A 13,174-nucleotide genomic window follows, 5' to 3' on the forward strand; every position below is an offset into this window, starting at 1 on the left:
ACCCAACATGAATATAAATACAAACCCAGTGTGACGGCGCCGGAGAGTCTGACAGCAGGTTTAATAATATGAATGTGTCTGAACGAGAGTCTTGCATCAAACTCCGCGTCCTATATATAATATAAACACAAGGGGTTGCCAGCGGGTGTAGTGAATTCAGCTCTAATAACTCAGCTCTCTCTCTATAGATATTTCTAGTCTTCCTGTTTTACCAAACAGCTCAAAGAATGGAACTTCTGGTTCGGACTGGTGTGCAGATCTAAAGATTCCCTGCATCGGGTGTACCGGTTTGTTATGGAATGTGTTTTGTAAAATGAGTTTAACCAGTAACAGACTATAAACCACAGTGAAAACAAACATGAAGAGAAGATGTTGCCAAGTAGTGGTTTGTTTAACCAATTCCTCATAAAAGTAAGACTCTGTTGTACACACAGTATTAAAAGCTGAAAAGTTAAACTAATACCTTAGTTGGAGCTCTCACCACTTCCAGTAAGAGACGTATAAACTGCAGTGAACAAAATGAAAACTTGCATTCATAACAGAAAAAAAAACCCAAATAAGTCTACACACTTTCTGTGATGCTAGAACATGATAAATTTATATATATATATATATATAATATATATATATATATATATATATATATATAGATAATTTCACCCTAAACTTTGCATACTGAAGGTAGCATATCAAAAGCAAGAAGGAATATAAAAATAGGGTTACAGCTCCATGGAGGAGGAAAGTCTTTGCCCCGGGTTCACAATGAATTAATGAAGGGTCCCTGAATAACACACCATATTGAGAATGGCCTGATCAGGAAACAAGCAAAGCATTCAATGCAGTAAAGAGGAGAGAATCTCATTAACATAACCATTCTGACACACACCAATATATAATCTATGTAGAATTAATCAAGCACCCACCAAAAATAAAAAAAATAAATACAAACCAAAAAGTCTTTACAAGCAAGATTTTTATTTATGAACACACACTTTTGGGCATTTTCCAAAAATATACAACTCCAGCTACAAAGACAACCACTGAACACACACCAATTGCAGCTCCCAGAAGGGACCACACATTGAATTGGCCTGCAAGAGAAGAAAGAAATAGTTAGTGGAATATAAAGAGATAGTTATATATTTTACTTGAACTGCAATTGTGTTCACATCATGCATATTACCGCTTCTAGGCATAAAGTGAAGGGATCCATCTCTCTTTAGCTCAATTGGGCCAGAAGACACAAACACCTTTACTGCACCACCATCCATCCCTTCAGCACTGCGACCTACAGGAGGAATTAGGAGTCCATCAAAACAAATGGACAAAAATGCATGCAAAATGTACCCCCCTCCCCCCCCCAACAGACAGAGCTCTTACCAAGCCTCTGTTTCCCTGGAATGCACCGTCTGCTACAGAGGCTGTCTGATGGCCGGTTTGAATCACATATCACAACACTACAGTGGAAGTAAATCTGAAAGACAGCACACCTTGTCAAGCAAAACTAGCATCAATAGATCAGGCAGGACCATCATCCAATGAGGATTACTGAATTGAAAAACAAATATATTGCATCATAGTAAGTGTTTCTTGCAAAAGTGCAGTTATATGTTTTCATTCCAACTCACTAAAGATTTGAGCACAGTGACCATTTGCTGCTTGCAAAGCAATCCAAACCATGCATTGTGGTACAAGATCCCCATACCAACACTCCACTTTACCTGTCCTTTCAGTGCATCCCGGCCGCTTGTGAAGGAAAACATTTTCACTTCAAACCTCTTCAGATGGGAAGGGAACAGCACTCTTGCATTGCTGGAGACTGGGTGAAAGATGGTCAAGTACTCATCTGCAGAGTTCTCACAGCTAGAAAGAGAAAGTAGGTCAGGAGCACATCAGCCACAACTCCAATTCCTAGGTTTTGTAGCAGCAATACCATATTCCAGCATCTTACCTGTCCACAACAACATCCCACTTTGGAGAGCTATTCCTGTCAGCAGAATAGGTTGCCCAGCAGTTCTCCAAAAACAATTCAGCCTGTGGATCCCTGCTGTACAGGAGCTCTACCTCAAAATACAAGGGTCTTCGCAAGTACTTCACAACAGGGTAATCCCGAGCTCCATAGAAGTCATTGTAGGTTGAATATGCAGAGATGCAAGGGAGAATTCTATAGGTGGAAACACGCTAGAGCATCTATATTATTTCAATTGCCAAGTCATACCCAATGCAAGCCGCATGATGACTGCAAGGTCCCCCAAGCCAGGCTGGACTACAGGTGCAGGATTATTCTGGTACAAGAACTGTACTACCTTGGTGTCATTGACCAGATAGTGACAGGCAACTCTCAACCTGGAAAGAGGAGATGGGGGTTAGTAGAGTTTCAGCCTCAACCACAAGGATACTCAATTTGATTGCAATCCTTACCGGTAAGATGTGAACAGCACTTCATTCTCGTAAGTCAGGAGGTTGTTGTCAAACTGGAAGAGAAATCACAAAGGCTCAGGTTGCAATGAACTTGTAGATTTAGTATGGAGCTGTATATCAAGTTGCAGACTAGCTAATATGGTACTCAGGAACATCCCCAGCTGTGTACTAACTTAGTATCAAATTCACAATTTAAAAATAAAAAGCGTTGGTCATGAATTTTTGGGAGCTCATGTTTGTTCCAGTTAATATGATACCACAAGTCTGTCTACAGAAACTGCTAGACTAATTTCGTATTGTTTTAGTAACCTGTAGGAGGGCAACAGCAGTTATTTTGGATTTGTTGCAAATACACATTAATACAGCTGGAGACTCGAGCTACAATTGGTATTAACTCATGTACTAGTTAGTCCCATCCTACGTACTAACCACAGGATCATCCCCAGTTAGTACACTCCTTCCAGTTCACTGCAATTGACCCAAAAGGTCTATAGACAGCACATGCAATGCCATAACCAAGAGTCATGTCATGTGTCACAGCACCTTTCTCAACTGGACAAGCAGTTCAATACAAAGGTGGCATCCTTCAGATGTCCACAATTCATGCAAGTAATTCAGCCAAGAGAAACACCAGTCACCATGGTTCCCCAGAATGATCCAGGGGTGTTGTGGCCAACTTGTCTAGGTTGAACCTCCTCAAAATATGGTTTTAAATGTGTCAATACTAACCCTTCTAGTTGTGCCACAGGAGTTGACATTGAAGTAGAAAACCGCATTGATAGCATCAGACTGAAGAGGTCGGCAACTTGGATCCCTTAGAGTTAGTTGACTTGGAGACAAGCTGGGGACAGATTCCACTTTCACAGCAAGAGCTGCCATAGTTCCATTGGTGAAGCAATCTGAAACACAGCATTTGGATCCAGGTTAAGGAAACAGATTATAGCTTCAATACCAATTCATGCAACCTTTGGCCAATCTCAAAAAGCAGCTATTCTAAAGAATGCTTGGTCTGCAGGAGAGTTACCAATCATCTTTGTAGGGAAACTGCAGGACAGGGAGAAGTCAGCCACCACAACCATGGTCCCAATATCCTTCAAGGTCAAGTCAAGTCTGCTTCTGATGCCTGAAGAACTGATCACCTACAGAGACAATACATCAGGTCAGTAATGTGTTGAACCCAAAACAGCTAAACACATTTTAAAGTTCCATCACTTACTTCATATGTGGCATCAACTGAATTGTATGGGACAGTCATCCAGAAATTGGTAGAGTTGGCATGATACTTGTACAGGGCAAGCAGATTTCCACCAAGCTCTCTTGAGCCCACAAAAGGAATCCAGTTGCGACCCATGTTGCCATATGTTACCATGGTATAGAATGCAGCACCATCACAGTAGCCAGTTACTGTAGGTGGAACTGCAAGAGGAAGAGCAGTTGTCAGGGCAATGGACTGGATTGGTTAGAAAAGGGTAGTTGTAGAACAAATAGTCAGGCACTTACTGATGTCTTTGAGAATGGCTTCGACTACAGCAGGATGAGTAAAGGGTGTATCCTCTGGCACTATATTCAGCAAGTAGGTCAGGGGCAGAATGTAGGTTCTGGTGTCTGGAGGAGTTACCTGAAAGAAAAGCAAAGGTTTGTAGGATTAAACCCAAAGTCAGACAGCAAGCAACACGTCCACAGGAAGCAAGTGTTTTCAAAGGGCAATTGGATGGTTGAACAGGTGGGATGTTACCTTTTGCTTCACATTGGGGTCCTCAAATGGCACCTGGAGGGTGTAGGTCTTGGATCCATTGGGAAAGACATGCTCCTGGACATTATAACCTTTTAGGTTGGCTTCTGGCACAGTTAACGTCTCTGGTCCAACTATAATTTTGACTAGCTGCACATCAGGCAGGAATGTCCCCAGGGTCACATTAAACACTCTGGCTTTAGGAACAGTATCTGAAATTAAAGCATGCAGTTAAAATGGATATGAAGTGGAACACTGCAACAAATCCTTGATTTACTGCATGTGGACAAGTTCTACATACTGTTTGTGACAACTGGTGGCCGAGGCATGAAAGGAGTGGTTATTGGATGAAGTACTGTGTACTTGGTCTTCTCAGGCCCATCTTGCCAGGTATGCTCCAGCATTGGTTCAATAGAGTAAGAGATCACATAGGTGTTGTCCAATACATGGCTCTGAAAGCACAGAAGCATCTTAGGAGGAAAGCTTTAAAATGAGAAGGATTTAGAAGATGATGAACTTCTACATACCTTGTAATATCCACCATCAGCTCCCACAGGAATTTTTACAGTGATTAGCTGGGGACCTACATCCAGTTTATAATCTCTATTATGAATCGTTGCAGGGTCAAGCTTGCGGCCATCAACTCCCATTTGAACATCAAGGGTAGTAATTTGTGGTGTCGGAACAAGAGGAGGCAGAACACGAGGAACACTCCATGTAATCGTCTGTTCTGTGAAGGCTGTTCCATCTGATAGAAAGGAACACCATAGACTTGGTATAGAAAATTCACACTTCAGCCTAGAACAGTTCTTGAGCACCGTTGCCCTCCATAAGCTTACTCACCAGTAGGACATGTAACTGCAGTGTCCACCATCATGACCATCCATCTTTGCTTATAAAAGGTGGTTGATCTTAGCACAGCCATTGGTACAGTTTGGATCTGTTGGAGGGGAGGGGGAACTTTTACTAAAACAAAAGCAAGACTGTAGTCTACCTTCATAGTCTGGATATACTGTACTAGAGAACAATGAAGCCTAGACTACTTACCAACTGAGGCTGGCTTTCTGTGGAATTGTATGCAGCTCTAACCAGAATTCGAGTTGGTGTAGTGTTTATGCCATATCCGTTTGTCATGGCCTGAGCAACAGTCATAGTGGTCTTTCTATTTGCTGGGAGATGGAACACAATTTTCCAGATGCTGTTGTCAGCAGCAGTTGCCTAGCAGAAGAAAATCCCATTAGATTAGGGAGTTTGAACACAAAGCATCCCCAGTCTAAAGGATTTGTCATAACAGATTTCATTTTTAATAAACAGGAACTAAAACTGAAAAGGTGAAAGTTTAAGAACGTATCACTGAAACAGTTCTAGGTTCACCGGGCATCTCTAATGGAACAGAGTAAATCCTCAAATGCAACTGCGTACGAAAACCTACGTGAAAGCATGTGGTCTGTATCCGATACAGGCAGAGTTTACAGCCATTCATTTGTACTAGACATTAATATATCAGTGTACCAAACTTTAGGACAAAGCAATTTTACCAAAGCAATCACAGAATACATGCATGCAAAGCCAATGCCTTAATGTCACACAATTCCAATATGGCCACCCTCATGGGAGACAGGTTAAAGTTAAGGGGGCAGTTAGATTTTGCTTCCTCTAGATGAGACAGTAGAGTAGACCTCAATAGGCAAGACCAAGGGGACATGAATGAAGCAAATGCAAAGTCACATGATTCTACCTCAGGGTATGCAAGGGACCAATCAGGATCATCTTGAACAAAGTTGGGCTCAATAAGTGGCACACCTCTTCTCACAGAAACCTAAAAGAGAATTCACATTAGTCATGAGTGAAGCACTTCTGTAGTGACAATTAAATACCCACACAACCCAACAAGTTACACTGAACAGCATTATCACATCCTGACAGCCCTTACCTCCATGTAGTTTCTTTCACACAGAATCTCCCTCTCTGCCCATGGAGAATAGCGGCATGTCATGCTCTGAACATAGGAGGAAGCTGAAGTCATAGCACTGTTTGAGAAGACACTGATTTGTACTGTCAGCTTGTAGGTCTCATCATCCTGGAAACAAAGGCTAAAGTTAGTCCCAGCATGTCACCATTAGAAAACAAGCTCACAAGAAATAAAATGAGGACTCACTGTTCTGAGCAAAGCAACTCAGCACAGAAGCAAGGACCTTGGCATTTCCCAAGAAGTCAACGGTTAAGCTATATCCACACTGTGCAGCCAGTCTTGGAGAGAGGGACACAAGCGCCCCCTTATTGTCTATGGAAAGAAATTCAGTTGGCCTTAAACTGTACACGTGATCAAGCAAGGTAGAGATATAACAAAGTGAACACCCCCACCGCCCCATTCCATCTACTTATTGAAATTGTCATAACTATTCCATCTACTAAATGCAATTTTATAAAAACGATTCATACAAGTAGAATTATACGCCCATTTGGAACAGTGGGTTTAGAGTAAATGATGTCTATTTCTGCGCACTTGCAGTCAACAAATCTGACTAAGGTTGTAGCAGCATAGGTCTGTTTAGTGTGATCAGCAACATGCTTCTAAAACTAACGCAAGAGCTTTTCATACCCTGCATCTTACAAAAACAAAGCCTGGCTGATGTCATACAGCACAGGAGTGCTCTGTACTTAATTCAGGTTATTACATTACGAGTCAACAGGCTTTGTACATCAAAAGCTTTCCATTCAAGAAAAGATGATCACTCACCAATCACATTGATGCGAAAATACTTTCCAACAAAAGACTTCTCCAACATCATCATCATAACACTCCCTTGACATTCTGTCCTCACCGAGCCTGCAGAAGACAACGATACTTGAAAACACACAACCGGCAAATAAACAGGAAACTAAAAGAACAGCTCTGCTGAAGCGACCGTTATCGTACCTAGAGGGGGGTTCTGCGTCCAAACTTCAGTGACTAACACTGCTAACAGCAATGTTATTCTGCATTGAAAAAAAAAACACGCAAGTGAGAAACACACAATAAAATGAACGTTTCTAAAGAAGAGAAAAGATCAACAATTACCCAAATCTAAGACAACACGGCATCATTAAATCCAAGGCAGCCCCAACCGTGAACTTCTTTCTCCGTTATAAAGACACAATAATAAAAACAAAACCGCCAGTAGCTGAGTTTGGTGTTCCTTAGTGCGCAATGGGTTTATAAAGAGGTTCAGGTGTTAATGGGAGCTGATTTGCTGCAATTGATGCGCGCACCTCTTTCATATTAGTCCTCTAATTTTAAATCAGTACGTTAATTAAAATAAATAAATAAATAAATAAATAATACTTTTGAAATTATATTACAACCCATTTAGATTGTACTTTGAATTTAAGTTCGTCAGAAGTACGTGCGGATCAAACTGGACTGTCACCTACAAGGACTGTCTGATTAAAGGCTCAGCGATGGAGGCGTGTAGTAAACAAACCCCAATGAATAATAAAAAGCAGGCCGCGCAAATGAAGAAACACATTTATATCAAGCAGGAATCCAGGCAGATGTGTTGCCTGCGCCAGTTTGACGGGACGAGAATGACAGCTCGAGTTCTGATGTGAACATCCACAAGTCAATTACCCATCTTTACAATTTCACCAGACTGATAGGTAGGCTAAGCAGACATTAATGTAGACAATTTATTTGAGGCCACTTGATTTAAGAAACAGTGCAAAGCATCTCTTTAGCATGTCAGATTTGCCATGACAGGGGCAGTCCCGGGGAATAGAATGACCAAGTGGCAAATGGAAAGCACAGCGCTTAACCTGAAATACAACGCGCAGTATTGATTTAGAACAGACTAAACACAAATCGGATGGCGTGCTGGAAATTTGAATTGTAATCAATTTATTTAAGATTTGAAGTTCCCATTTCAATTTTTGAGCTTAATTACATTCATTATTTTATGTATAATTAATTCAATTAGTGTGTTGAGCATTTTCAATTTGGCACATTATATTCGAGTGTTGTGCTTTGTCTATTTGACAGCTGTTATTTCAATTCAAATGTTGAACTTTGTCGTTGATGTTTGACGCTCCGGCTTTTGCAGTTAACATTTTTGTTACATTCCACCTCTCATAGGTTTGAACACAAACGGGTTTATTTGTGAAATTGTCAGATTGTTTCTTGTGTATCCAGCGCTCATCTGAACTAACTGGTTCAGTGGTGTGTTCCCGTGAATAGACAGCACATGTCTGAGGGGGGGTGTTCTGTTCAGCTGTGCATTTCAGTAAAGTTTGTCGCAGAGTTTTAAACGTTCCTATGGCAACCGAGTCAACAAAACAAACGTCATCACGCATTGAGACGCAAGCTAAGGGCGAGAAGTAAATGGTAAAAAGTGAAAGCAGTGTGAGTCAGTGGAATTTTTTGATTTTTTGATTTTATCAAATGTTCACGATAATCATGTATTTTCTGTAAATGCGCAATGGAATTAGCTGATATGTAAAAGCATGAATAAATGAATGGTGTCTATTCCTAACGCATCGGTAAAGTTTAGTATAGCGCCGCTTTTGTAGCAGCAAGCAGGCTTGTTCCGTCGCCTTGATATTCTTTCTTGTGCTGAACAACCTCGATTCTACTGCGAGGTCCCTTTAGGCAGAGCTGTGCACTCGAGTCGCATTTTTGTGAACTTGAGACGACTTGAGATGTGAATGAATTAACTTGAGACTTGACTTGGGACTTGATTAAAATGAATTGACAACAATAAAAATTCAAACGCTGCACCGGTATGACGGCTCGTGTTGCACCCTCGCTCTGCTCGTCCTCTCGCGCGCTCTCTCTACCTTCCCTCTCGTGCTGCCAACGCGTGCGTGTGTGTGTGTGTGTGTGTATGTGTGTGTCAGTGTGTGTGTGTGTGTCAGTGTGTGTGTGTGTGTCAGAGTGTTTGTGTGTGTGTGTGTATGTGTGTATGTGTGTGTGTGTCAGTGTGTGTGTGTGTGTCAGTGCGTGTGTGTCTGTGTGTGTGTGTGTATTATTGTTATTATTTATTTCTTAGCAGAAGCCCTTATCCAGGGCGACTTACAGTCGTAAACAAAAATACATTTCAAGAATCACAGTACAAGTATTAATACAATTAAGAGCAAGATAAAAAATACAATGACTTTGGTTCTAGCAAGTACAAGTATATGACAAAATACGATTCAATAACGGAGCAGATAACAGTGTCAGTGATAGTTACATCAGGATATAATTAAATACAAAATACTACAGATTAAATAACACTTGTGACATCTTACAGTACTCAAAAGTACAGAATTAATTGCAGTAAAATAGGGTGTAGATAAGAGCAAGTAAACATTATGGACAGCAGTGGTGCTCTGGCTCCCTCTTGTGGCCAGTGTGAATGATGGCAGTGTGTGAGCTTGGCAGGGCACTGATGCCTGTTTCCAGGCTATACAAACACAGAGAGGGATTCAATCAAACACTAAGTTCACAGTTTAATAGAAGAGTGGATTAGTTCTCTTTGTATCTGTGTTCTAAGCGCTGCACTTGTGTTTCAATAAGACAGTTCTATGAGATGTGAGCTGTGAACACAGGTGGGACTTGATAGGGTTGGGTGACTCACAGTACAGTTAGATTATCCTTCCTGTAGTTTTATGTTTAGCCTCTCAGTGCTTTCCTGCTGTCTAGGAGGGGCATTAGAAATCTGCCTGTTCACAATGAACTGGCCCATAAGTGTTGAGACATGTGTGCCAGGGAGCTGCTGCACACATAAGGAATGAAGGAGACCAGGTGGGTAACAAGGATGACACAGGAGGAAAGACAATGAACAATAAACTGCCTTCAATAACGCTGATGTGCTGCTCCTTAATAAAAAATAAGAATTCACTCAGAAATGTATGAATTGCTTATTTAAAAAATGTGTCTTAAATTGAGATAACTTTATCTTTATTATAAGTTAATTATAATTTATTATAAGTTCCGGCGCCTCCTTAAGACTCACCTCTTCAAACAGCACCTGTAGAACTCCTCTGTTGTATCCTGGGACACTATCACCCTTCATTTAAATATGCTTTATTTTGCTCTTATCTGCCCCCTATTTTACTGCATTTAATCCTGTACCTCAGAATATTGTAATCTGCCAAGTGATTAATCTGTAGTATTTTGTACTTAATCATATCCTGATGTAACTATCACTATTTAATCATATCCTGATGTAACTTTCACTATTATCTGCTGTATTATTGAATTGTGGTTTGTCACACTTGAGAATTATTGTATTTCTTGTTCTTATTGTATGACTTATATTGTAACACTTGAATGTATTTGTATTTGCTTGCGATTGTAAGTCGCCCTGGATAAGGGCGTCTGCTAAGAAATAAATAATAATAATAAGTTAAAACCTGAGTTAGATAAAGAAGCCTCACAAACTCAATCTTCCATCTATTTGAGGTGCATACCATGTTAATATATACAATTGAATTTAAAGAATGGTTGCACAATCAGAAGTACTTTCCTTTCATTTTATTTCAAGCAAGATAAAAAGTCAGTTCTCTCAATCCAGTGTGTGAGAAGTGTGTGTTTCACAGCGGTTTAGACAGGCAGGCAGGCAGGTGAGAGGCAGAGAGGGAGGCACAGAGACACAGGCACTCAGGATTTATTCACACACACACTCACGTGACGCTACCAGCTATGGGAACTCATGGAGGACATACAGTGTACAAAAAGCAAAGCAAAACATCCAGAAACTCCAAATCAAAGTTCCAGTGAAGGCGGCGTGCGCTGCTCCTCTAAACGGAGGCCCCGCTCACACAAGTCCTGTGGCTTTGCACAGTCAAAAATATAAAGACTCCACACAGACACAAACAGACTGATTTTAAAAGAGGCACAATAAGAACTACAGTAGGTCCCGCAGTGATTTCCAAAAGCTGATGTGGGGCACTGAGTTTATGGCTTTCAATGGGTTTCTATTAAACGAGTCGTGTAAACACTTAGTGAACCTTCAACACATCGAAATAAAGGGATCTGGAAACATTGAAATCACTTTGTGATTTAATTATTAGTTTGCTGCTTTTGAACATCAGGCTGAAAGTGTATATAATACACATATCTGCAATATTGTGATTCAGGCTTTACTGTTCTTGTTTAATATGTTGTCTAGTCGATCATAACATATACAACAACACTGCCATCAATACTGTATTAAACAAAGCATCGATCACCTTTCATTGGTTATCAATAACTCATTCTAAATGCATCACTATTAGTGAAATAGATTATAAATAACTGAACAAAATATTACATACATTAATGAAAAAACAACCAAATTATAAAGGAGGCCAAATTCTAAATGATAAAAAGCTGCCAAATCCAGTTCCTTGCTCATCCCAATTGGTGACGGTGTATTCAGGGGGTGTGTCCAAAAAGACTCCCATTGAAGTCATTTTGTATGTAGGTCTCCACCTCTACGATTCACAATCACTTTTTCAATGCCAATCCATCTGAAAGCAGGGATGTTATGGCTTCTCTCCATGAAATGTTTTGCTGCAGGTGAAGTTTCATCTTTTTGTCTAATTGCACTCTTGTGCTCACTTAGATGCATTTTTAATTGTTGAAGTTTTCCCCACATATCCTTTCCCACACGGGCATGACAACAAGTAAAGCACATTAGTACTGGTGCATGTAATACGAGATTTAATCTTGAAACGTTTACCTGTAGTGGGATGAACGCAGAATCACATCGAGTCAAATTCTCTGCATTATTTATTTATTTATTTCCTTTAAGGGAAATACAGTGTGTGATTTTCTTTATTTTCACTTTGTATTTTAGTTTCAGTACCTTTATCTTTTCCATCCTGCAGATAAATCAATAATTATATTTTCATTTTCATTTGAAACTAAATTAGTAAATATAAATCCAATGACAGCCCTTCAGCCTCTGCAATGTATTAGAATACATGAATAATGAAGATATTTACCAGATTGATCTTGTCTTTTATTTGGAGCCCTTGTTATTGAGCTCAGTGTGTTTGTGTGCAGTTGAGCTCCTCCACAGGCCGTGTCCCGTTTCATTGCCTTCACCCTCAGCACCTGCAGTAGGTCCCAGCTGCAGCAGTGCAGTCGCTGTGCAGTCCTGCTGAGGGAGGTTTTTGTACGGGTGTGTAGCACTGTGTGAACACATATCTACTGCTGGGGTAGTGTTCACTCTGACAGTAGTAATCTCCTGCATCTTCAGCCTGGACTCCACTGATGGTCAGAGTGAAGTCAGTCCCAGATCCACTGCCACTGAAACGAGTTGGGATCCCAGACTGAAGGGTACTTGCAGCATAGATCAGGAGTTTGGGAGCTTCTCCAGGTTTCTGTTGGTACCAGGCTAGGTAGTTGTTATTGTACACTGCGCTACTGACTTTACAGCTCAGAGCGACTGTGTCTCCTGGGAGAACAGATTTCACTGCTGGAGTCTGAGTCACAGTATACTGTCCACTGGATTCTGAAAATAATAAAATAGAAAATTAAAGTAAATGATTGAATTAAATGATTAAATCACATTACATTTCAAGCCTTTTTTCCAGTTTGCATGTTTTACTTTTAATACTTATATATTAAGAATTGTCCCATAAATAGTTTTTTTAAAGTGTTTTTCTAAATGATTCTTACCCTGAGTGTAGATGACAAGTGCCCAGATGAAGATGCTGATAAAAGTCATTGTTGTTGTGGATTCTGTTGCCATGAAGGGCAGCTCTCAATCATGAAGTGTTAAACTCACAGGGCTATAAACACTCCCAGAGCACTGAAGCATGTGCTGCCAATGCAAAGTGTCTTTTCTATGCAAATTGTCTTCCTTGGCACAGCAGCCACTTCTAGCCAAGCAGTGCTCTTAAGTTTAAACTCATTTTCAGATGATGCAGTTTTTCTGCTTTCAGGAAAAAAACAGGAAAAAGTTATTTTTCAAGCAAAAAGAAAAATAATAGCTTATAGTTTTCTTTGTGTTGAGTTTGTACAAACACAGCTATTTCGCTCTCTTCTCCCTTCTCTCAAACAATTCATCTTAG

General features: G+C 40.4%; 1 protein-coding gene, 1 long non-coding RNA gene and 1 gene segment (V, D, J or C); all 3 read right to left on the reverse strand.

The window, feature by feature from the left end:
- Nucleotides 1-464: 464 nt before the first annotated feature.
- On the reverse strand, nucleotides 465-6,227 carry LOC117415474 (uncharacterized). The gene is made up of 15 exons (XM_059005932.1): nucleotides 6,087-6,227; nucleotides 5,892-5,972; nucleotides 5,201-5,371; nucleotides 4,997-5,093; nucleotides 4,681-4,901; nucleotides 4,455-4,605; nucleotides 4,157-4,365; nucleotides 3,922-4,039; nucleotides 3,699-3,837; nucleotides 1,952-2,134; nucleotides 1,722-1,863; nucleotides 1,381-1,474; nucleotides 1,184-1,288; nucleotides 1,044-1,091; nucleotides 465-505 (listed from the first exon to the last, which is right to left on the reverse strand). Exons 1-15 carry the CDS (start codon nucleotides 6,177-6,179, stop codon nucleotides 465-467), a joined length of 1,893 nt encoding a protein of 630 aa, XP_058861915.1. The 5' UTR covers nucleotides 6,180-6,227.
- A 90-nt stretch (nucleotides 6,228-6,317) lies between these two features.
- On the reverse strand, nucleotides 6,318-7,300 carry LOC131703287 (uncharacterized). The gene is made up of 4 exons (XR_009309759.1): nucleotides 7,215-7,300; nucleotides 7,074-7,132; nucleotides 6,894-6,983; nucleotides 6,318-6,437 (listed from the first exon to the last, which is right to left on the reverse strand). It is a non-coding gene; the product is annotated as an uncharacterized LOC131703287 (long non-coding RNA).
- Nucleotides 7,301-12,127: 4,827 nt separating this feature from the next.
- LOC131703146 (Ig kappa chain V region K29-213-like) lies at nucleotides 12,128-12,889 on the reverse strand. The segment is given in 2 exon segments: nucleotides 12,128-12,612; nucleotides 12,780-12,889. Coding segments are annotated over 2 exon segments (480 nt in total).
- Nucleotides 12,890-13,174: the final 285 nt, after the last annotated feature.

Source organism: Acipenser ruthenus, chromosome 32 (assembly GCF_902713425.1).
Source record: "Acipenser ruthenus chromosome 32, fAciRut3.2 maternal haplotype, whole genome shotgun sequence".
Classification (NCBI taxonomy): Eukaryota; Metazoa; Chordata; class Actinopteri; order Acipenseriformes; family Acipenseridae; genus Acipenser; species Acipenser ruthenus.